At 41.4% G+C, this 24550-nt stretch overlaps 1 protein-coding gene across 1 annotated transcript; it reads left to right on the top strand.

Moving 5' to 3' along the window:
* The first annotated feature begins 450 nt into the window (after positions 1–450).
* LOC148994731 (H-2 class II histocompatibility antigen, A-Q alpha chain-like) lies at positions 451–24077 on the top strand. Its single transcript, XM_089128957.1, has 4 exons — positions 451–537; positions 12272–12529; positions 12878–13162; positions 20719–24077. Exons 1-4 carry the CDS (start codon positions 483–485, stop codon positions 20856–20858), a joined length of 738 nt encoding a protein of 245 aa, XP_088985083.1. The 5' UTR covers positions 451–482; the 3' UTR covers positions 20859–24077.
* The last annotated feature ends 473 nt before the right edge of the window (positions 24078–24550 follow it).

The raw sequence follows: 24550 nt of genomic DNA, 5'->3' as shown, positions 1-24550 counted from the left end.
TGTCCAAAAATAAACTTTTGGTGGGTGAACTTCAGACTAATGTGTCCCATACCGTGTAACACATAATATGACTTTTTTTTTTCTTCTTTTTTTTTTTTTTGGTTAAAGACAGATTAAAGTGTTTCCAGTCATTTTTAAGGAATCCCATGAAGTAATTTGACATGTTTTTCCATGATCTTCCTGTTGAATCTTAAAACCAGAGAGCAGTTCCCTGGTACTTGTACCAAAACAAAATTATATAATATAATAGTAATATTGAGAATACAGACTGTCATTTTAAAAGTTATTATAAAACGTTTAGTGTAACATTGGATAAGCCAGCAAACTGACAGCTCAAAGAGAGAAAAAAAAACTTAAATTCCTCCTAGATACAGCAGTGTCGCTGTATGTCACAACTCTGAGTGGATGATAAAAGCACCAATGAGAGGGCATAGTTCTTGCTTTTTTCACCTCTTGCTTTTGTTTTATTCTCATAAATCAAGATGGAGCTGTACATAATCATTCTCACACTTACCATTTTTTCAACTGACGCTGAATGTAAGTTAGTTTTTAATTGCTTATGTACTATTTTTGTAAATTGTAAAATGGCAAAACTTGTATGTAAAGTAATCAGAAGGTTGATTGATATTATGGTAAGTAGTTCTCAAAATTAATAAACTTCAAACCATGTAATGAGAACATTTGATTTAATCAGCAAATCAAAAGTGAATTATCTTCTTTTTATTTGTCAAATTCAGTAATGATAACAATTTTAAATCAAAAACACTGTCTATTTTACACACAAACAAAAAAAAATTACAGAGCAAATTACATATTATTTTTGGCTAACCCTGGGAAATCTATTTTGTCCGAATGTCTGTTATTGCTAATATTTTATCGTTTTCACAACAATGCTTCTAGTGTATGATGTATACCTGATACTGTTTGCACTGCACAAACTGCCAGTGCCAGTATTTTTGTATGCTGATAATATTCACTTAAATTCTTTGCCCCCAGAATATTTTGTTGTATCAATATCTGATTATACAATATATGAAAGGAAAGAACAGAGCCTCTGCTTTTAAACTAAAAAAGAGATAATATCATTCTAGTTTCATAGATTTTTTTTATCAACACTTGAATGTTGGTAAGTTTCATAAAAATGGCAACATTTTGAAAAAATCATGTTTTTGTCAAAGACTATGTCTGGATCGAATTCAGAATGATGACCAAACCATAGATGGAGTAGATCACATGCATCAACAACATAAAAGCTTTACAGTAATTTTCTTTTGGTAACGTTAGGCAGTTAATTAATTTTTGTCATATGATATGCACTCAAACAGCAGACAACCTTCTGCAATGGCCAAAACCTCTGCAATAAATACAGAGATGTTATTCCCATCAGAATTGGTACATTTCGTTAGAGCATGAAATCACAGACGTTGCGTGAAAACTGTTACTCAAACATTGCCTCAAACAGTGCCTCAGATTACTTGACTGCAACCCTGTTCCCTGTTAAAGTGGGAATGAGATTCTGTGCACATAGCCCAATGGAAACACCTTTGTGTGCTACAAAGAACTTGGCTTAAAATTACCCCTGACTTAATTGGAATGCACGTTCATGAGAGGCTGTAAATATATGTAAAACAGGTGTGCCTTCAGATATCGCTTTGTCTGAAGAGACATCTGGACATGCCCCAAGTGTGCCAATGTAGAGCAGTATCTCGTTCGTAATTTTTCAGGGAACAGGGTTACAGAATAATTTCCATTCAAAAGCTCTCAATGCTGCGGTCATAGCACTATGGAAACATGAATTCCAATACGCTGCAATGGAAGTGTCTGGACCCCTCAAGGTTGTGTAGTGTGTGCTCACAAGCACAAGAATGCTCTCAGACATGAGCTTGGGATGTGGTGATTTGGGGTGGGGTGTTGCTGCGAAAGACACTTAAAGCCTTGTTCACACTACATGATTTTAAAACGTCGGGCTGAACTGTGCGGTTCACACTACATGACTTGCTCTCAGTGAAATCAGGAGTGTTCGAGTTGTTTAGCTGTTCACACCACACAACACAACGTGATTGATCCACAACAGGAGGTAACTCACTACACGAGTTAACAACGCACTACATAGAGATACAACCACGCTCGGATGATAAGAGCAAATCATTTGTGACTCAATGAGAGCTGTTTCAGTACTATGTTACGGTCTAAATCCTGAAAATAATCAAATAAATAATGAGTTGACAACAACTCTGTCATCCAACAATTCTATCTTGTCTACAAACCACGTTTTGTCACGAAAAAACAATAAATAAATAAATAAATAAATATTGCGCCAATACCCAGCGAAGAAGAGAACACAACACGTGAATATGGACGTCAGACAGAAACTAGTGCCGCACACTGTTTGCGCGACGATCTGCTCTGAGGGAAAAAAAAAATAAAATAAAAGAAAAAGTAAGATTTACCTGGTGTCCTCAACCCATGCTATGATTGGCTGTACTCATGACATCACTGAGTTTGAGTTGCGCGACGGCTCTGGATAACTGGATGTTATCTAGATTGAGGTTTGGGCATTGTGGGCTGAGAGGTGGGCTGGCTCTGATTGGTAAACATTCTGATGGACAGTGTGAATGTGGAGAAAAGGAAACAGTGGTGCATGTATTAATGCAGTGCAGGAGGGAAATTGTTCAGGGAACTGGGAGCAACAGGAGAAACTGTTTTTAATTTATGCTCTTTATTGAATTTGGACAGTTGGGAAAAAAAATGATGGAGTATTTGCGAAATATTGGAGTATATAAAAAGATATAGATTTTTTAAAGCATTTTTAAAGTTGTAAATAGCGATTAGAGAACAGAGGAGGGCAGCAATAAGCCATAGCTGTGTCTAGCCTGCCGGAAATATAAGAAGAAGAAGTTGGATGCGGTGTTTCTCCGGGACAAGTTGTGGGGCGGCGCTTCCCTCCGGGAGCTGTCGTTTCTCTGGCAGTAGCATGGAGTCGTGGAGATATCTGGAGAGTGGCTGTGTGGGTCTGACTGGAATAAGGGTACAACGGTGATCGTGTGAATACAAGCTGGAAACGTGAACTGGAGGGGAAGTGAGTGAATTGTGGAGATCACGTCAAGCCTGGAGAACGCCATCATTCTTGGGCAGTGCTCGAAGTGGGGCTGTACTCACTGGTATTTTGCTCTTAAGCGTACCAGCACTTTTTCTTGCGTACCGCTACTTCTCGCATGTACCACTGACAGAAACAGCGTGACGGCCGTTTAACCCCTTATTTACTACACAAACCTGCGGTGCGTTACGGCTGCGAAACAGCAACCGGAGCTTATCGCGGGATTCGCGGCCACCTCAAGCGTGAGCAGCGCATATTTCTTTCGGCTTGCATGTTAATCAATGAATGCATTCACACCGCGAGGAGAAGCGTCGAGTAAGCTACATTGAAGCGGGTTAGTCTATTTTTGTTGTGCTCACGCTTTTGATGAAGAAAATAAATATGATTTCACACAAAAAGTGACCAAAATGCACAGAGTTTGCATGTCTAGTGTGTTTTAACAAGAACAGTAGTAGGCTACAACAGAAAAGAAAAAGACTTAAACATATTTATACAAGATTTATCCATTTAAACTTGTCTTAATTATTCAGTTTGGGTAAAACTATGTTTTATAAATACATAAAACGAGCAAGCTAGTCAGAATATAAGCTTTTCTTTTAGTTTATGTAATAGCCTACACAGACAGATAGCCTACATGCCCAAATCAAACCTAGTGTTGGCCTACTTATTTTGTGTTTGCTGTCTTGTAAACATATTGAAGATGACTGAAGAGACGATATCGGGAGCTGTTTTCTTGGTTGTTTCTGTTGTTTACCATTTACATGCAATTGTTGTATACTTCCCATCTTAACAAACTTCAAAAATCAAGTTTATTAATGACCAACTTCTAAAAAGAAAATGTTTCTTTGTAAAGAAATGCGCGCACACACACACACACACACACACACACACACAACTTGTTTAAATACATTTGTTAATAAATAACAATAAATTGTTGTTGTGAGAACAATATTTCCAAGTTTTGTTTTTCCTTGTAAAAACTTCAAATGTCACGATTTGCCAATGCAAGAGAGTACCGGCACCTTTTTTCCCCCACTTCAAGCACTGTTCTCAGGAGGAAGACAAGTAATGAAACACCGGGTCTGTGTGAATGCATGCCTTGCACTGAGTTGAATAAGGAAGTGTGAAGTGTATTGATCACGAGTGTAACCGTCACTTAAGAGTGTGGATCATCATTGAAATCCTGATATCTTCTTCTGAGTGTGGGAGAGTATTGAAGACACTGTTTCCCATGCTGTGAGAAGTCATCTGCATCTCTTCATCTTCTGAGTGCTGATTCGGTGTAACAGTGGAAGGATTGATCATTGGGTGAGTGCTGGCCTTATTGCACTGAGAGTGGATATGCAGTGCCTGAATTGAAGTGTCACACAGTAATGGACTTGATGTGAAGTGCAGTGTGTGGATGTATATGTATATTTAACTGCCAGTATTCCCCAGTTCATATTCTCGCCCAGTGTTTGCTGAACCCAAAATCTCAGTGTTGAACGTGCATGTTCTGCTCCAGCCACAAGCCCCTGTTCCGTGTCTGAAGAGAAGTGTGCTTGCCCTGTATAACTTGTCTGTCTATTCAAAGGGAAGATTCCCCTGCTACTGTCTTCTGGTGTGATGCCCATCTGAAGGAGGAGCACACCCTAGCCTTAGTGTTGCTTGCTTGGAGCAACCCAGTGCAGCCGTAAGCCCAATTCTCCATCTCAAAGAGAGTGTGCCTGTACCTGTATAAATTGCTCTGTCTGTTTAAATAGATGATTCTTCTGCTGCTGCCGTCTTGTTGTGCTGCCTGCCTGAAGGAGAGATACAACTGGCAACATCGTTCTATGAACTGAGAGACTATGAGTTGTTGCAGACCCTCTGTTATACAGAGCATGGAGAAACCATTGAGCCGAGTTGGAGAACCCTGGACCCAGTGAGCGAATGAGAAGCTGTGAGCTGTTGCTGACCCTCTGTTATGCAGAGCATGGAGGAACTGATGTTCAGAGCTGGGAGAGCCGGCGAGCGAAGAGCTGGGAGTATTGCGGGTCCCGTGATGTCCCGAACTTTTAGCAAGACCTTTTAATCGATGTTTTATTAACAAGTTTCGGGAGGATCACGTTCTAATGATCAAACAATCAAGTCAGCCAGCTGTCAGCAATCAGTAATCAACTGGTTCACTCAATCAGCACAAGTAAAGCCTATAAAAACACACAGTTGACTCACCCTTATTCCTCGACTGTTCTCAGCATTTGGTGTACTGCTTTGCAAAAAGATGTCCCAAATGCAACTTTCAACATCCGATGACGACCTCAACCATGCTCCGCCGCCATCAGCTGGCCCCAGGACAACTTCTCCACCTGATACCGCCTCCGAACCCCACGTTTCATCTCGTGGGCGCCGGTCGGTACAAACAACTCCTTGCATGCCAAGACGCCGGGGCTTACCCTCACCTCCACCGGCGAGGACTCCAGCTTCCTCCCCGGCGTCCTCCTATCGTTCGGCCGTGCCAACGATTCCGCCTATTGAAAAGTGGACAGTCTTGAGTCTAAGACAAGCGCTGATAAACTCAGATTTTCAGCCCTCGCGCAGGATGACTAAAGTGCAACTTTACAACATGTACGTTACCTTGCAATCATCAAACATCTCTCCTAGATCCACCCCAGGTTCCAAGGCGGCCAGCAGGCCGGGAAATTCTCGCGAGGCCCTGAACTCGCCTCGCCCGACTATGCAACCTTCCCGTACAAGGTCCGGTTTTCCGTGCGCTTCGGCCCGGAGCGCCAGGATTTCTGCGAGCCTGGGTCGCGCTCCAGATTCCACCGCCACGAGACATCACTCGCCTCTCGCTTCACCTCAGCTTTTCAGCACAGCGCTTCCCGCCGCAGCGCCATTCACAGCTGGGCCCGCCGGCTCACATTCCGCTTCCCAGTTTTTTCCTCCTGCTGTTTCTAACCCCTTTCCTCTGCAGTGGCCTCCGGCTCCCATAGCAAACGCTAGCGTGAGGTTGCCTCCGCTAGCGGCAGAGGCTCAAACTTTCCACCAGTTTCCTGTGACTAACCCCTCCCCTTTTCAGTGGCCTGCAGCCCAAGCAAGCGCAAGACCACCTCCGCTTGCAACACAGGCTCAGGCATCTCATCCATTTTCTCCTTTTCCCTCTGGTGCTTATTTCAATCTTCCTTCTCAAGCCCCACAGGCCGACCTAAGCGTGAGGCTGCCTCCGCCGACAGTCGCAGCCCAGGCTTCTCTCCCTTACAGCTCTCTTCTAAATGCCAAATCACAATATTCTCTTTTCACAGCTTCCCCGATGCCAGTTCCACCAAACGCCGTCGCTCTGGAGCCTCCCCCGGTGACTCAAAACATCCGAGCACAGATTATGGCAGGTGCGGATGTAGATCTCTCACATTTACTTTCTCTTTTTCCCGTATCCGATTCCAACCGTCAGTTAGACTGCGGGGATTTTTCAGTCACTTTAAAAAATCAAAATACACATTCGTCACGTTTACTTTCTTTTCCAGAGTTTTCAATTGCTTTCAGCCACTACACAGACATCATTTGCGACGCGAACTGAACGACTATTTAGCACTGATAGCCGAGCTCGCGTTGTCCTACGGGGGAGGGCACTTTTACACTTACCACAAACTCTTTTCAGCAAAATGCGCCGTTAGGGTTTCTCAGTGGAACCAATGCCCTTACTGGGGAGCACTAGACACTGACTTACACAGTAGAGTCTTCCTCGGCTGCAGGAATATTTCCTGCGCGGTCTGTAGGTCAGTGTCGCATCCCACGACATCGTGTCCCCAAGTTAACCCCTTCGTTTCTCCACGCCCTGAAACAGCTCCAGTCAAATCCACCAGCTACACACCAAGACCGGCGACTAGCAACCTTCACGAGGCTAAATTCAGCTCCAGAGCACTCACAGACAACAAACAGCCTTGCAACAATTTTAACATTGGCAAATGCACCAGGCAGCGTTGTCGGTACTTCCACATATGCAGCTTTTGCGACGGCGCTCATGCCCGTCCCGTATGCCCTGTATATAAAGATGTCAATAAAAAATCTAGAAATTATTTATCGACTCCTGTGAATATTTCTCGCCTTTCCATCGAACTAGCTCACCACCCGGACTCCGAATTCACCGAATATCTGCTGTCTGGCCTACTACACGGCTTTAAACCTGGAGTGGTTTGTCCGCTCTCCCAAAACATCATCTGCGATAATCTCCAATCGGCTCTCGCAGAGCCCGACGTGGTAGACAACCTGATTAAAAAAGAAGTCGAGTCAGGCTTTATGATCGGCCCTTTTGACGAGCCTCCTTTCGAAAATTTTCGCATTAGCCCCATTGGAGTGGCTACGAGAAAGTTTTCAGGTAAGAAACGCCTCATAGTCGATCTGTCAGCTCCACATAAGTCCATGTTCCCAAGCGTTAACAGCCTGATCCCACTCAACGAATTTTCTCTCAAATACCACGACGTAGATCACGCAATCGACCTGATTAAAATCGTGGGTCGGGGTGCCTGGCTCGCTAAAATTGACATCACTTCAGCTTTTAAAGTGATGCCCATCCACCCGGATTCATGGCACTTATTCGGCGTGCGCTGGCATGAGAAATTTTATTTCGCCGTACGCTTAACTTTTGGATGCAAAAGCAGCCCCAAAATTTTCGACATGCTATCTGAAGCCGTTTGCTGGATCTTGACCAAACAATAACGCAATTCCTCACCTCATTCACCTGCTGGACGATTTTCTAATAATTTCGCCTCCTGGCGCCATTCCAGCAGCCCAGATCCTCACAGTTCAAAAAGTCTTTTCCGAGCTCGGAATCCCCATCGCCCAGGAAAAAACCATGGGTCCCGCTACATCCATCGAGTTCCTTGGCATTAATCTAGATTCAGTTCGATTCCAGGCCTCCCTGCCCAAGGAGAAAATTGATAGGATAATCCTCATCTCATCTACCCTCGCGGACAGTCCAGAGTGTTCCAAACACGAACTCCTATCCATGCTCGGCCACTTAAACTTCGCCATGCGCATTATTCCACAAGGCCGCCCTTTTATTTCTCATCTCCTCTTTCTCGCGTCTTCAGTCCACGCACTAGAGGATCTAATTTCCATAACTCCGGCATGCCGCGACGAACTCGGGCTATGGATAACTTTCCTTAAACAGTGGAACGGCCTATCCTTTTTCTATAAGGATCTAATTTCCTCCCCCCTCGACATCCAGCTGTTCACAGATGCAGCCCCCTCTGTTGGCTTTGGAGGGTTCTACCAAGGTCGCTGGTTCGCGTCTACGTGGCCCCCCCAAATACAGGACACGCTTCAGTCCTCTGCATTATTCGAGCTCTACCCTCTCGTAGTAGCAGCCTTCCTGTGGGGGAAAGAATGGACTGCTAGCAGCATTGTAGTGCATTGTGACAACGAAGCTACAGTCCAGTGCATTAATAAAGGCCGTTCCCATGCACCCGCTCTAATGCCACTTTTAAGACGTCTAACCTGGATTTCCGCATGTGACCAATTTATCTTAATCGCAAAACACATCCTCGGGTCAAAAAACCAAATTGCTGACTCTCTGTCTCGCTTTATGTTTCAGAAATTCAGGATGCTGGCTCCAGAGGCGGACGAGCTCCCAACTCCAGTACCTCATTATTCGGAATTAATATTCCCATAACTCACCCGCAAAAATCCCTCCTCAACAGATCGCTCGACACCATTCTCCAAGCTGTTTCCCCCAGAACTCTCCAATCCTATGTGACCGCATGGAGATGTTTTAAAGCCTTCCACCTTTCTTATAACACGCCATTCCCTGATTTTTCCCTCCTTACAATAACCTCCTTTATCTCTTACCTCGACAGTGTCAAAAACCTCCAAGTCGGGTCCATCAAAAGTTATTTAAGCGGCATCCAATTTTTTCACAAATTGATCCACGGCGCCCCCTCTCCGGAAATAAATAATTCACAAACCTCCCTCTTGATTAAAGGTATCCAACGATCCCAGCCCACCCGCCCGGATACCAGACAACCCATAACTTTAGATATTCTCACTAAATGCATTCAGACCCTCCGCACAGGCTACCGATCCCTCAATACCTCCCGCACACTCGACGCCATGTTCATTCTAGCCTTTTTTGGTTTCCTAAGATGCTCTGAACTGGCTATTACTTCCAGATTTGTCCCAAAAATCCACCCAAACATCTCAGATCTCTCAGTGCTCGACAACGAAACAATCTCGTTTCTGATTAAACAGAGCAAAACAGACCAAACCAAAAAAGGCCACTTCATATATATTTTCAACCTCTCGTCACCAATTCAACCGTTCCAAACTATATTAGCCTACCTCCAACTGAGAAACTCTCATGCAAAATCCCCTCTCGAACCCTTGTTCATCGACGATTCTAACAAACCCGTGACACGCTTTTGGTTCCAAAAACACCTAAAATCTGTTCTCCAACTTTCAGGCATCCCAGCAGAGAATTTCTCCAGTCATTCCTTCCGCATTGGAGCAGCAACCTCAGCAGCCCAAAAAGGCCTCTCTCAGCAACAGATCCAAGCGCTCGGAAGATGGTCCTCAGACGCGTTCCAAACTTATATCAGAACTAATCGTTTCCATGTCAAAAAAGCCCACCAAATCCTCATTGGTATAAAAAAAAAAAAAAAAAAAAACTTTTTCGAGTATCCATTCCATGCCTTCTCGTTCTTCATCCGGCAAATATTGATCTCCCAGCGGACATAGCGAGAGCCTTCCTGGTCGAGCTTCTATGTCTTCTCTGTCTCCGTCCAGCAAGAATTGATCTCCCAGCGGACCCAGAGACAGCCTTCCCAGTCGAGTAATTATATCTCCTCTTTCTCCGTCCAGCGAGTATTGATCTAGCGGACACAGCAAGAGCTTTCCTGGTCGATTATTTATGTCTATTATTTCTCCGTCCAGCGAGTATTGATCTCCCAGCGGACCCAGTGATAGCCTTCCCGTTCGAGTATTTATACCTCCTCTTTCTCCGTCCAGCGAGTATTGATCTCCCAGCGGACACAGCGAGAGCTTTCCCGGTCAATTATTTATATCTATTCTTTCTCCGTCCAGCGAGTATTGATCTCCCAGCGGACCCAGAGACAGCCTTCCCGATCGAGTACGTGTATCTCCTCTTTCTCCATCCAGCGAGTATTGATCTCCCAGCGGACCCAGAGATAGCCTTCCTGGTCAGGTACGCATATCTCCCCTTTCTCCGTCCAGCGAGTATTGATCTCCCAGCGGACTCAGCGAGAGCTCCCTTGGTCGAGCATCTTCATCTCCTCCTCCATCCAGCGAGTATTGATCTCCCAGCGGACTCAGCAAGAGCTCCCTTGGTCGAGCATCTTCATCTCCTCCTCCATCCAGCGAGTATTGACCTCCCAGTGGACATAGCCTAACCCTCCCAGTAAAGCATCTATGTTTTTCTTTCAGGACTGGTGAGGCTTACCGATGCCGGGACCTTTGCCACAAGAACCCTCCCGTTCGGACACCGCGAGCTCTCCCAGCCAAAACTACCAGGCTCTCCTTGAAATGCCAGCCCGCCAATCTCTGCGCTCTTTTCGGGGGGTCTTTAAGCAGGCGGCTGTCCTTTACTTACTTTGCTTTTTGGGGAGTACTCTGGGTTCGGGCCCAATTTCCGAGCTCGGAGCCCTCCCCCCGGACAGCACGCCAAATACGTATAACTATTTTTATTCTCTGATCATTAGTGAGTGTGAACTCGTGAATCGATGTTTTATTAACAAGTTTCGGGAGGATCACGTTCTAATGATCAAACAATCAAGTCAGCCAGCTGTCAGCAATCAGTAATCAACTGGTTCACTCAATCAGCACAAGTAAAGCCTATAAAAACACACAGTTGACTCACCCTTATTCCTCGACTGTTCTCAGCATCCCTCCACCACCCCATCTCCTCACACTTGCCTAATTATCTTCCTAAACAGAGATACGGGGGGAGTACTCTGGGTTCGGGCCCAATTTCCGAGCTCGGAGCCCTCCCCCTGGACAGCACGCCAAATACGCATAACTATTTTTATTCTCTGATCATTAGTGAGTGTGAACTCGTGAAATTACTTTTTATCAATAAAGCCTGAAATAAACCCCGACCTGTGAACGCTTTATCATCATGGGAGGAGCGCTCGGATGCAAAGTTCTCAATCCATCTCCAAATGGCTATTTCAGTTTTTAATTCCTCAGAATCAAATGTAGCCAAATAACAGGAAGACAAGATATTAATTCAAGCATCTAACTTCTCAAATCAGATTAGTTTTTAAATAATTTAATTCCTAAATTAAATGCAGCCAAATATCAAGCAGGCAAGTAAAAATGGTCTGTGTGAAAGGCTGAATATAGTTATTTTCATATTAGAGCAGTTTCACCAAAAAATGACAAAATAATAGCTTACAAACACATTATTAGTTTGCACGTGATTATCGGAACAAGATAGAAGTTTAATATCCAATCTGCTCTGTTTCCTCCACATATGTCCTTAGCCAACACTAAAGAAGCACAGAGGTGCGCTTTAGCAGTGGGTGGAAGGACGTCGCAATCTGGAGAGAGAACTAGAGAAAGGGAAGGTCTCTCACTCCTCAGCCAGATCGACTGACAAAGCACCAGGGCACCACCAAAGCAGAACTCATGTGTTTCATAATCAGGGGTGTGCCATGAACATGTAGGCACACATCTCCTGATTGTTTGCGATAGGTTTTTTTTCTCTGAAGTCAAAGAAAATTGAAGTTTAACTTCTAATTATAGCCTCTCACAAGGACACATTCCAATGACGTCAGAGGTTATTAAAGCCAAGTTCCTTGCTGTGTTCGACACAACTTCACTACTGGTCACACATAAAGGTGTTCCCATAGTGCTATAAATCACAGCATTTTTTAAAAGGGAAAGACTGTTCCATTCGAATAGGGCAAATGAGCGTAGTTAGTTCATTACAGTGCATAACAGGTGTTTTAGCATATTTTTGCTGGAAATGAGGTTGATTTGATACCTGGTGCTTAGATAGGTCTACTACTGAAATTTCACACTTCTCAATACCCACTTTGAAAACACACACAAAAAATTAACTATTGTAAATCAATTGCATAAACATTCTCATATATGTTGTGATATTGTCATACAGGGTCATATTCTTTCAGCTGTTCAAATACATAATCAACCTTAAAAATTGTTGATTTTTATTTTTGTTTTATGATGCATCTATTTCAGTTAAATATGAAGGTTTCCAGATTGTAGTATGCTCTAATACACCCACCACAGAAGGAGAGTTTTACGTTGGATATAATGAAGAGGAGTTGTGGCATGCCGACTTTGATCAGAAGACAGGAGATATGACAACACCTAATTTTACAGGACCTATGGCCTCATTTGATGAATTTTATGAAGATGGTGTTCTATTTTTGGCAGTATGCAAAAGGGACATCCTAAGATTCATTGAAGGCTTCAAGAGCCCACCACTAGAAATGGGTAAGACATGCAAATTTTGCACATTTGAATGAACATCAATATTACTGTACTAAACATGGTATGGGTGACACTTTAATGTTCCCTTGATAAAGGTTTTATAATTTCCTTAAGCCAGTGGTTCTCAAAGTGGGGTCCGCGGACCCCTGGTGGTCCGTGAGCTAAAGCCAGGGGGTCCGCAAAATAATTTATAACAACCTAACGTTTTTTTTTTCCATGCACCCAAAAATGAAATTCTGTCATTAAATACTCACCCTCATGTCTTTCAGAACTCAAATGAAGATCTCTTTATTAAATAATATCCAATGTATATTAATGTTTTTTTTAATGGATAAAATTATTTGATTCTAGATGCTCCCCAGACTTCCATCTATCCAAAGGATGACATATACCTGGGTGTTCAGAACACCCTCATCTGTCATGTGACTGACTTCTATCCTCCAGCTGTCAGCATCTCATGGACTAAGAATAATGTTAATGTGACAGAGGGCACGAGTTTAAGCCAATACCGTCCAAAGACAGATGGTACCTTCAACATCTTCTCCACTCTTAAGTTTACACCCATTGAAGGGGATATTTATGGCTGCACTGTGAACCACAGAGCCCTCAATGGAAACCCTCAGAGCAAAATATGGGGTAAGATGCCGTTTTCAGACAGGATAAATTGACATATTTCAGTACAGATTTATATACTGTGCAAAAGTCTTAGGCACATTAGTATTTCTCCCTCTCTCTCTCTCTCTCTCACACACACACACACACACACACACACAGTGAGTAGTAAATATCAGTTTATATTTCCAAACATTCCTCTAGGCAGTAACTGTAATAATAGGGACAATAACTGTAACAATAGCGTTAAATGGTATAAATCCATTATATGGAGAAAAATCCTGGAATGTTTTCATCAAAAACCTCAATTTCTTTTCGACTGAGAAAAGAAAGACATGGACATCTTGGATGACATGGGGGTGAGTAAATTATCAGCAAAAGTTTTTTCAAAAGTGAACTAATCCTTTAAGTGCAAACGAATAGTCCATAAAATTACCTTCGGCTCCCAAGTCCAACAGTGCACGACAGTCCTGGGTGTGTGTTGACCATCTAAGTCTTACCAGGAGAAGCGTTGATGAGGTCTTCTAAACGGAGATCCCACCCGATAGTAGCCTCATAGTTACTATCGGGCTTGGCCTTTTACCGGGCAGCTGTAAGCATGATGACCAGTCCCTCCACAGTAAAGGCATAGTCCATGGGACCTCCGCCTTTCCTTCTCCTCCCGGGAAAGTCGAGCTCGCCCTACCTGCATGGGCTCATGATCGTAAGTAGCGCTGACAGCATCCGCTCCGCTGAACCGCTGACTCTCGGAACCACTGGCCAACCGGCTGGGCAGACTTCTTCTCTCCGCTCAGGTCACACAAGCATCCACCTTTAAGGCCAGATCAATGAGTCCATTAAGAGATGTGGGTAGCTCCAGCGTATATATCTCTCTCTGGATGCGGTCAGCCAGCCCATGCAGGGCTGTCCCACTGCGCCTCTTCGTTCCATTGACACTCAGCCGCTAAAGTTCTGAATTCGATGGAAAAATCTGATACAGACTTATCTCCTTGACGTAGATCCGCAAGAATTCTAGCTGCCTCTCTCCCGGCCACCGCCCGATCGAAGACTCGCTTCATTTCGTCGGCGAGTGTCTGGAACGAAGCACAGCATGGGTCTTGATTTTCCCACACCGCCGTCCCCCATAGTGCCGCCTTCCCAGACAATAGTGTCAAAACGAACGCCACTTTAGATTGTTCAGTACTGAAGGTTCTGGGTTGAAGTGCAAAGTGCATTGAACACCGAGTGAGGAACGCTCTGCAGAAGCTGGGCTCACCAGCATATAGCTCGGGCACCGGTAGACGAGGTTCCATCTGGGAAGGGTTAACTGATGGTATGAGGAGAACAGGCGGCGTGGGGGGCACAGTGGGCACACGCAAAAGCTGGATCTTCTGGGTCAGCTCGGACACCTGCGCTACTAGAGCTTGAACAGCTCTCCCTGTGTCATTGATGTTTTTCTCACAGGAATCCATCCTCTGTATGCTGCTGTCGACGAAGTCCTGAAGAGACGCTGGCGATCCACCTGCTGCTTCCATAACGGTCAGATCGTTCTGTCACGGCAAATGATGGCCAGGAAGCAATATGCAAGTAACTCAGTTTATTATATGGTCAGAGAAGGGTAGACACAGGGTGCAGCACAGGGACGTCGATGATCAACAGAGTGGTGATGAGAGGTGAGATGAAGAGGATGATGGCTTGAGTAGATCCAGACACGGAGACGAGAACAGGAACAGAATCAGGAACGAACCAAGGCACAAGGACGGGACATCAACCGGAACACAGGAACTCACAACAAGAACATCAAACAACGATCTGACAAAGAGAAGACAAAACAGTGAGTATACAGGGGTTTGACAATGAAACTGAAACACTGGCCAATGTTGGAGGTTTCACATCTATATGCCTGGTGGCCAATCTTCAGAGTGAAGCACGGGTGGATCAGTGACGGTTTGAGCTCCAATATCATGACAATCCTGATTGTATTTGATGGACATGACACTGCCGAGGACTACCAAACCCTTCTGGAGGATCATGAGCACCTGATGCTCAAACCGTGTATCAGTATGATCATACACCAACACACACAGCAAGACTTGTGACAGAAGGGTTTGATGAAGATGAAAGTGACGTTGAACATCTCCCATGGTCTGACAGTCACCAGATCGGAATATTATTGAGGTGTTTTGGAGGAGCGAGTCCACCAGCATCATATAGTGACCTGGACACTGTTCTGGAAGAGGAACGGCTCATAATCACTCTGGTCACTGTGAAGGACTTCTATCTGTCAATTGGTGCTGTATTTGGATGCAAAATGAGGCCCTCACCATTCTAACAAATTATTGTGTTGTAAAACCAGGTGTTTCAGTTTCATTGTCCAATGTGAATAACTGATCCGCGGCTGTACAACAAACACATAGCCTACTTAATATTTTTATTATTTTTTGCGCGTCGATCAAAATGTCTATTTTGTGCAGCCACTGCGCACGAAGGTTGGTGTTTATCAGGAAGCAGTAGAAGCTCAAATGGCTGTTAGCGACTTGAAGCAGAGCGAAGTGCCGCACAGCAGTCTCCTAACGCACCATGTAAACAGGTTAGGGCTTTCACTTTTCCCTGGTGTGGTACATATAACAGCGAATCTATTTCTGCTGTGCTGCATACGCTGGTGGTCAAAATGATAAAGATTGACCTGAAAATGTAGTAATTTCACCATAAATGCGTTTAATTAAATAAAATAGTAATCTCACCATAAATGCACATTTAATCAAGGAAAACTACAATTTACTTCAACCAGGCGACAGAATGAACTCGTCTCGATCGTGGAGGTGAAAAAATAAGTTTTGTGACATGCAAGATCTATTGTTTTAAAATTAAGATGCAAACGAAAAGGCAAGTCAGCTGCTTTTGTCAATTTCAAGTTTTAATTTAAATTATTTGCGATTTTAATATAGGAAATATTTGACCACTTGCTTGAGCAACTTGTAATGCATGGAGTAATACCCCTAACTTACATTGTTTAAATTGTGTAAAAACGTGCATACTAAGAATCGCAATGCTGACACAACTTTTTGTTTTTAAAAATAAGTTGCAGCATAACTTCTGGACTTTAAATAAAAATATTAAGTATGTGTTTGTTGTACAGCCGCGGCGGATCAGTTATTCACTGTGCAAACGCATCATAATACGTGACCGCACTAACAGCACGCTCCTGCACCGCAACACACACTGCAAACGGGTGTGAAACGGAGGTTAGATCCACTACAGTTCTTAGGAACTTAGATGTGTTTAAGAACTCTTTTTTCGTACAACAGCAGCACTCATCTTGTTTGTTTATTAGTGGATGCGGATGACCAGTCGTAGACCGGAAACTGATACGCCAACTTCTGACAAAAGCGAAAGTTCGAAACTACGGTTGTGCACATAGCCTATAACAACAAAGACACGAGACACGAAGAACACAATGAATTCGTGAAACGTGACATTCTAGACGGGTTTGCACATGCTTTATGTTCTTTATTGCATAATACAATATTTGAATAAGACTCGTGTGACATAATTTGTAATTGATTAGGGATGCACCGAAATAAAAAAATTTGGCCAAAACCGAAAAAGAGGAAACCAAGGCCGAAAACCAAAAACCGAAACACCGAAAGAAATTATGCCAATTATTAGTATCATTGCATTTATGGCTATGACTGTGTACAAATTTTACGAAAATCAAGGCATTGCAATTGCATAAATTAATAACAATAACATTTTCAAAGAATAAATCAATTACAAATTATACAAATATTTATTTAGCACAATGCACAGTATAAAATAAAATTCAAACTAAAATGTTTAACTTGACCCCACTCATGTGTACACTAAATAATAATCTACTGGCCTGCAGAAAGGTTTTAAAATGAAATGTTCTCTCTAAAAGCCGAGCGCTTACATTTTAAATTACATTTTAAAAATTTAGCATACAATAGCATAAAAAGCCTTTTTAAATGAACAATGGTCCATGTTTAATACAAATGTACATGAAACTTAATGAAACATGTTTAGTGAATGTAGAAAATATTTAAGAGAGCATTAATTTAGTTCTACATGTTCCCATATACATTATTTTTTTGTAATGTCACAAGTAATAATCTCAGGGTTTACTGGGTTTTACATGATTATTTTTGTATTGGTGGTGGAATACTAAAAAATAAACATTGTCATGTATTTATCTGTCTTCTTCTCACCGATTCCTGATGGTTAGAGGACAGTTACTGAGTCGTCCCCTGTCGTTTCAAGGAATAGTACAACGGAGAGCGCGTCAAGTATAAACGCCTCGACCGTTTGGAGCGGTGCACGCGCTGTTTGTGGAGACTCGCGCTGCCTTGTTTATACTTTCGCCTGCCTCCGCAGCGCGAGTCTCCACAGACAGCGCGCGCACCGCTCTTGACCCGCTCGCAACCGGAGCCGTCGTCATGGCGGCACGCATTGTTTAGAGCAGATATAGGTGGATAAACAAGGTTTCCGTCTCATCGCGGGTTCAGATACACTGAAATACGTCCACACCACAGACATGTTGCTTCAGACAAGCACGTGCAGGTCGCGGTGTCTGTTTGCGTCATCACAACATTTCGGCCGTATTGTTTCGGTGATAAAAGTCTTTCAGCGGCCGAATATTCGGTGCATCCCTATAATTGATACATTATTTGACATATTATTAAGCAATCTGACAGCTGTTGGTGCAATAGAACAATTCGTAGTGTAATGTTTGCCACTTTACTTTACTGCCTCTATGAGTCACCAACGGACAAAAATCAAGGAAAATGTACGTACGCCAGACATGAAGTTTACCTTATAGGAACGCACATTCTTACGTTAATTTCACTGTTAGTAGATCTGGCCGTGAATGTGAAAACTAGCGAACGCCGTGTTTTTGTACATACGCAGTGTTGATCCATAAGGCCCTTGATAACTTATATGACTGGTTCAAGCAGGCAAAACATGGGAACCTGTAGCGATATTAGATTACCCTGGTAGTAATCTCTATTTATCTCTATTCTATAATAACAATGTGTTATTACATTGTTTGATACAATATTTTTTATTTGATATTATGTAAATGTGAATTTTTATTTTATATTGGTTTATTACCATATGTTACTTAATTGTATATTGTTTAAAGATTTAAGTTAATATTGTGTCCAGTTTGGCCCTGTAAATAAAGGGGTATTATTTTTTTGACAAAGTGTGTGTGGTTTCATTTTCACAAGTACCGATTCAAGAACCGTTTAGGCACCAGAACCGTTTAAAAAATACAGAGTAGGTACTGGTATCGGATAAAACGCAATCGTTACCTGTTAGTCATGAGTGACGTAACAATCTCTCTTAAAGGGCACACTGCACTATAATGTGATAAAGATGAATACACAGTAACGATCGTTATAACAGGGAGATCTGATCTCATCATCAAGTCTGTCAGGGAATAAATGAAAAAACAGAAAAAACGTAGAGACATTGCCGCAGTTCTTCAGGATTTAGTCTAAAGCTGAAAAACTATGTGTACCTGGATAAAAGCGTTGGACAAAGGGTGGTTACACTAGATATTGCTTTGCTTTGTTTTAATCAATAGAAGTTAATTGATAAACAAAATCTATTAATGCTATTATTTTCGTAAGCATCCTTACTTTACAGCACTTTAATACAAGTGCCTAAAACTTTACACAGTACTGTGGCTTTGCATGTAAGTTTCAAGCATCTTGGAGACATTGCTACAGTTCTTGTGGATTTAGCCTGTCTCAGTTTTTTCTTAATGTAATGACAAACAGACTCAATGCTGGTGAGATCAGATCTCTGTGTGGAAAATACCGGCTGTTGTCAGACTCCTTGTGCATACTAAAATCTTACTGGATTATTACAATTAATGCCGAAAGAAATGTTAGTGTAAGAATCGGTGTCTGTTCATGTTTATATCGGTTGATTTAGCTTCCCTGTTCTGTTCCAGTTATTTCTGTTAGTTTGTTAATTGGTTCAGATTATCCTGTTAATTTTGCTTATTCTACAATTAACCCTCTGGGGTTGTTCGGCCCAAATGGACCCGAAGAATTTAAATAATTTTTTTTTTTTAAATCACAGCTTCCTTGGAATGGTCTGAAATTTAGTGACTTTGTTGGTATTTGGTATTTGAACACCCCAAAAAATTGGGGACAGGATGTGAGTAGTCTAAGTGGTTGTAAAAAAAATAGTCACACTTGGGGTGTTCGGGTCCAAATGGACCCGCATGGAAAATGAATGGGAAATTGGCAAAAATGTTTTTTGTGCGTACAATCTACAAATCAGCCACGATCTTGAAAAAAAGCACACAACAGTGAATGGGTGAATCTATAAAACATCAAGAGTGCAAAACAGACACATCCAGACACACACAAACACACACAAAAACACTTTTATACACAAACACACCAAAAAAATTCAGATTATACATGTGTTTTGCATTTTTAAAATGCTCAGTTTGTCCACCAGATGGCATCCATCTCATTTAAAAAATTGCTTTTATGAGGCCTAGACTTGACTCTAAAATGAAATACAGCTTTTTAAAAAATTCAAAAAATATATATATTTTTAAAATATTTTTTCTACTATGTTCAATGGGGGGAAATTTTGTCATAATTATTGCATCAATACTAATTATAAATTTTTGAAATTTTCTCAAAACACCAAAAAAGAAAAAAAATATTATAAAATATGATTTAAAAAAAATCATAATTTTTTTTTTTAAATATGAATCCCGCCCTTTGGGTCCATTTGGACCCGAACACCCCGAGTGTGACTCTGAAACGAACAACCCCAGAGGGTTAAAGGACTATTTTGTTCATCTTCATCGTCGTGTGCTCCAGCCACTAACTGTGACAGTTTGGAAATGTACACAGCAAAATCCCCAGTGTACATATGTACACTCTCGGTGTACATATAGGTCCAACTCCAGGGTGTTAGAAATGAACACTGAAGCAGTGTTGAAATTAATGAGATAATTAAGTGATTAATTAAGTGATGATTGGCCATTAGTGGTGACACCTGATGTTGACAAGAAGAATCATTGAAGGAAAGAGAAACAACAAGAACAGAAAAAAGAGAAACTCAAGAACTACTGACTTCGAGCCTTTACACATCATTGCACTTATTATTACCACTGTGACTTTATTTCTGTCATACATCTACAAAAGTTATTGAGATTCAACAGAAGTTTGGTGTCATAACATCAGGTGTCACCACTAATGGCCAATCATCACTAAATTAATCACTTAATTATCTCATTAACTTCAACACTGCTTCAGTGTTAATTTTTAACACCCTGGATTTGAACCTATATGTACACTGAGAGTGTACATATGTACACTGGGGATTTTGCTGTGTAAGCTAATATTTCCTACTGACACACTACACACTACTATTAAATAACTGGCTTACACTCTTTTTTTAAGGGAGTGGGGGACTAATGTGCCTATGACTTCTGCACAGTACTATATATCATTGTTTGTGTGTGTGTGTGTGTGTGTGTGTGTGTGCGTGCGTGCGCGTGTTTTCACATTATTTATTCATAAACATATGCATGTATTTTCCAGATGTTGATGTTGCCCTCCCAAGTGTAGGTCCAGCAGTGTTGTGTGGAGTGGGTATGACTCTGGGGATTCTGGGATTCGCTGCTGGAACTTTCTTCTTCATTAAAGGAAAGAACTTTGCAAATGACTATTTAGCTGTGTAAAGAAACTTTGAAAATATCTATTATTGTATTGTAACTGAGCTTGGAAAACAATGCTATAGTTCACTTGTTTGTCAGGTAGCATTTTTGATGTATAAATACAAATATACATAAACCCGGATTTGATCTGTAGTAGCCTTTCATCTTTCTTTTTTTCTTTTCTGTTCTTTGTTTATTTTATTTTGCCCCATAATGATTTAAAGCCTTTTCAGATGTAATTTATTTTGGGGTGTAGTTTTTTTCTGGATTTAAATGCAAAATGAATAGCATATACAAATTAAACTTGTTAAACATAATACTAACACTTTCTATTATCTTTAATAATAATAATCATAATTATAAATAAAACTGCAAGCAGCCATTACTGGGGCCAAGCGCAAAGAAGACGATAAGACGAAAATGCCAACATTTCTGGGAGTGTCAAACCAACTGCAGCAATCCTGGAATTCAAGATATCCTAACCTAGTTAGGAGTAACAAGATGGCAGCAAAGAGGAGGAGACAAACTTTCCAACGAACACATAATGCATTGGAGTTATGTTAATGTATATGATGTTAAGTACTATATTATGGTATATTAACAGATAGTTAATTAAACAATACAGGCTTGATCGTAAAGGTTTTAGTTTTGTCACTCACCTTGTAAGAAATTGAATAACTCCTCTGAATCTACAAATTAGTAGTGGTGGCCAAAAGTGAGGAAAGTGCAAAGGTTTTTGTTTTGTTTTTAATCACCTTGCAAGAACATCAAAATGTGGATAAATTATATATATATATATATATATATATATATATATATATATATATATATATATATACTAGGGGTGGCACGGTACATGAAAAAACACCCGAACCGTTCGGTTCGCTTGTCTCGGTTCGGAGCGTGTGTGCGTCTCACGGTTCGACGCATGCGCAATGTAACCTCGTGCCCGTATGTGACGTGTGTTTTCTTTTCGCGCGACATAAGCTAGTTCGACTTGGACCGGCGCTGCACAGAGCGACCGGTGAATAACATCACACTAGAGCGGGAACGACGGCTCCGTCACTCACTTTCGCGATATTTGATGTCATTACCGATCGCTCTGTGCAGCGCCGGTTCAAGTTAGTAAACAAGCCAGTAAAAGTGGAGTATGGAGCGCTGCAGGTCACGGCACGCGGAGAAATGGCAAGTGGGAGAGATGAGGGAGTTGGAGGATGCGCCAGTGTCCTATAAGTCTATGGTATAAGTCCGGTGTGTGGGAACATTTTTGATTTCATGTTATGGTATTTTAATATAACGTTACAGTGGCACTTTATGTTTAGATAAGAGCTTCGGCCTTTGCTATTTCTATAGCCTAATTATAGGCAATGAGGTTTCATGTATATTGACTTATTCATAAAAGACAGTGTAGTTCCTCTTTTTTTCTTTTAAAAGATAGAATTTTTGTAAGAGCTACAAAAGTTGTCAGTTCATAAATGCAAGTTAATTTCTTTGTGTAAATAAGATTTGTGTGATAAAAATGCACAAGTTCTTGTAGAGATAGTGATACACATTCTCCTTTTTTTTGCCAAATAAACGAAAAGCGTGTCATTTTCTTCTCTCTTGCTGTGTCAAAATCTCACCTAGCTTTCCTCTGAGATAGTCCCAAAATGTTCTTAAAGTCAAAGAGTCAAATTCAGTTTGTGCATGATTGCATGAATATAATTTTTTTTTATACTGTATCCTAAAGTGTGGATAATTAAGCTATATATCACATGCTGAAGTACATTTCTGGAGTGTTAAAGATTAAAAGAAAAAAAATAACAAGAACCGTACAGAACCGAAAACCGTGACACTAAAACCGTGATACAAACCGAACCGTCGGTTTCGTGAACCGTGCCACCCCTAATATACACACACACACACACACATTAGTTATTATTATTTTTTTCCTGCTTAATCTCTCGTTTCACAATCAAGTGCAGTCGGTGGTGGTGATGCACCGTTAAATGGTTTGCCAACCGCCATTAAACCCAAGAAGAAGAAGAAGAAGAAGTATACACACACACACACGATTGTTTGCTCCTGGCTGATCCCGGATCGTTTGCTTCTGTCTGCCTCGCTGCCTGCTGTGCTGTGTGTTTGTTTGTTCCAAGGCTGTACGCTCCATTTAAACCTTGTGTAACCGGAATGAGTAGACTATCCCTTTAAATGGGCAGATGACGTAATGAGTAGGCTGCTTAAAGTCTCGCGGGCGGTAAGGAAAGGGGTTTTGTCTGGCCCTCGTTCTACGCTCAAGGAGCGAGTTGTGTTTCTTCCTCTGCTGGCGCGTGGAAAGAGTTGATCCATTGATAAAGGTCTTTCCTGCACCAACGATTGTTCTGAGAATATGGAGTACTAATACTTTGCTGAGTTGCCGGCTGCGTTTCAACACGTCTGCTTTCATTGAGACTTATTGTGATCCTCCATTAAGTGAGTCGTAGCGTATCCAGAACGTTAAACCCTTGCGTGGCAAGCGGCCGCCGTTTCTTTTCCCCCACCAAACTTGGAATTTGATTACTTTATATTTTGTTGATTTGTTATAATTTAATTTTTTTATTTCAATTATTTTCAAAGGTTGTTTGTCTTATTTTGGAATTTGATTACCTTATATTTTGTTGATTTGCCATAATTAAAGCTTCTGGTTTCAATTATTTCCAAAATTTGTTTGTTTTATCTAGCAATTTAATTTAATTACTTTGTGTTTTGTTTATTAGTTATACTTTAAGACTTGTGGTAGTTATGATTCCTTTCTGAAATCTGTTTAAGTTATCGCTTCATGGGAGGTCTTTTTGGGTTGTGTTTGATGTGTTGTGGTTGATTTATTTTGATTTGTGCCGTGGTTAATTTCCTCCCATGGGGTGTATTTCCCATTTCATTATTTCAGATTGATTTGTGCTACTTTAAGTGTTATTTCTGTTTCTTTTGTTCTTTCTTTCAATTATGATTGGTCAGATTCATTAATCTGAGGTGTAAGTTGATTTATTTTCTTTAATTGTATTTTTGGTTGGTTTTGAACATTGTTTTCATTTTTTTGAGTTTCCTTTAAGTTTCTATTTTTTTTTCTCAGAGTGAAACTTGGGCGAGTTGAGTGAACTGTGGTAGTTGTTCAATTTGCTTGGTTTTTTTTCTTTTTTTGATTGATTAACATGGTTGCAAACCAAGTGTGATGTCGTAAGAGAAGGACGGTGTTTGTCATTTAATAAAGTAACTCAACATTTTGTACTCTGGCTTCTGGATCATTTAATTGAACCGCCTGTGTAAAAAAAAAAGAAAAAAAAGAAAAAAGAAAACTTTCTTAGGGTCCCCCATCCCAGACTTTGGGGCTGGCGTAGTCCGGTTGGTCGACAATTTTAAAAAGCCAAAGGTTACACTTGTTTTATCTTCGTATTTCTTTCTGTTTTTAACCATCATTTCTAGTTGCTTATACTACTAAATACATTTTACCCAATATTTCAGATTGACCTTACACAGCTTCCGTTATTGTTAGTACAACACACTAATAACTCGCTAGCCTGTTAAAGGGCACCTATTATCCCCCTTTTTACATGATGTAATATTGGTCTCGGGTGTCCCCAGAATGTATTTGTGAAGTTTCAGCTCAAATACCCCACAGTTAATTTATTATAACCATTTGAAAATGTCATTTTGGGACCTGATTAAAAATGAGCTGTTATGGGTGTATGTCACCTTAAATG

Source organism: Pimephales promelas, chromosome 3 (assembly GCF_988280905.1).
Source record: "Pimephales promelas chromosome 3, fPimPro1.hap1.1, whole genome shotgun sequence".
NCBI lineage: Eukaryota > Metazoa > Chordata > Actinopteri > Cypriniformes > Leuciscidae > Pimephales > Pimephales promelas.
This window is presented reverse-complemented; position numbering and strand designations above follow the sequence as displayed.